We start from the raw sequence: 370 nt of genomic DNA, 5'->3' as shown, positions 1-370 counted from the left end.
CGAGCGGGGGAGGACGAGAATCCCACGTGCGAGCGGGTCTTACCGTGCATCAGGAGCAGCCCCTGAAGGGCATAGACGGCCAGGGCGACGCTCGGCCTGGGGACCATCGCCGGTGCCGGTGCGGGTGACTGCTGTATCCCTTGTAAGGCGCAGGAGGAGCGGTCGGCAGACGGGGACAAGTTTTCTTTCCAGCAACAAGTTTCTGAAAGCCTGCGGGCTGGAGCGGGAAGGGAGGGGAAGAGCAAGGCGTGCAGGAGTTCCCACTTGTTGATTCCAGTTAAATTGTTCTTTACATTCACCGCTTCATCCTTGGGCTGCAGATTTTGTTTTCCTTCCTTTCTTCTCGAGGGGCAAGTTTTTAGGCTTCCCT

At 58.1% G+C, this 370-nt stretch overlaps 1 protein-coding gene across 2 annotated transcripts in view; it reads right to left on the bottom strand.

The window, feature by feature from the left end:
* The window catches only part of LOC103894108 (vascular endothelial growth factor receptor kdr-like), a 143358-nt gene extending 142994 nt beyond the window's left edge, over nt 1–364 (bottom strand). For both annotated transcript variants that reach the window (XM_009273425.1, XM_009273426.1), the window contains exon 1: nt 44–364. In XM_009273425.1, coding sequence (XP_009271700.1) covers nt 44–107 — 64 coding nt within the window. In that variant the 5' untranslated portion in view covers nt 108–364. The remainder of the gene's footprint in view (nt 1–43) is intronic.
* Between the last annotated feature and the right edge of the window lie 6 nt (nt 365–370).

Source organism: Aptenodytes forsteri, unplaced genomic scaffold (genome assembly GCF_000699145.1).
Source record: "Aptenodytes forsteri isolate BGI_AS27 unplaced genomic scaffold, ASM69914v1 Scaffold191, whole genome shotgun sequence".
Taxonomy (NCBI): domain Eukaryota; kingdom Metazoa; phylum Chordata; class Aves; order Sphenisciformes; family Spheniscidae; genus Aptenodytes; species Aptenodytes forsteri.
Note: the sequence above shows the minus strand (reverse complement) of the source record. Positions and strands in the feature narration are given on the sequence as shown.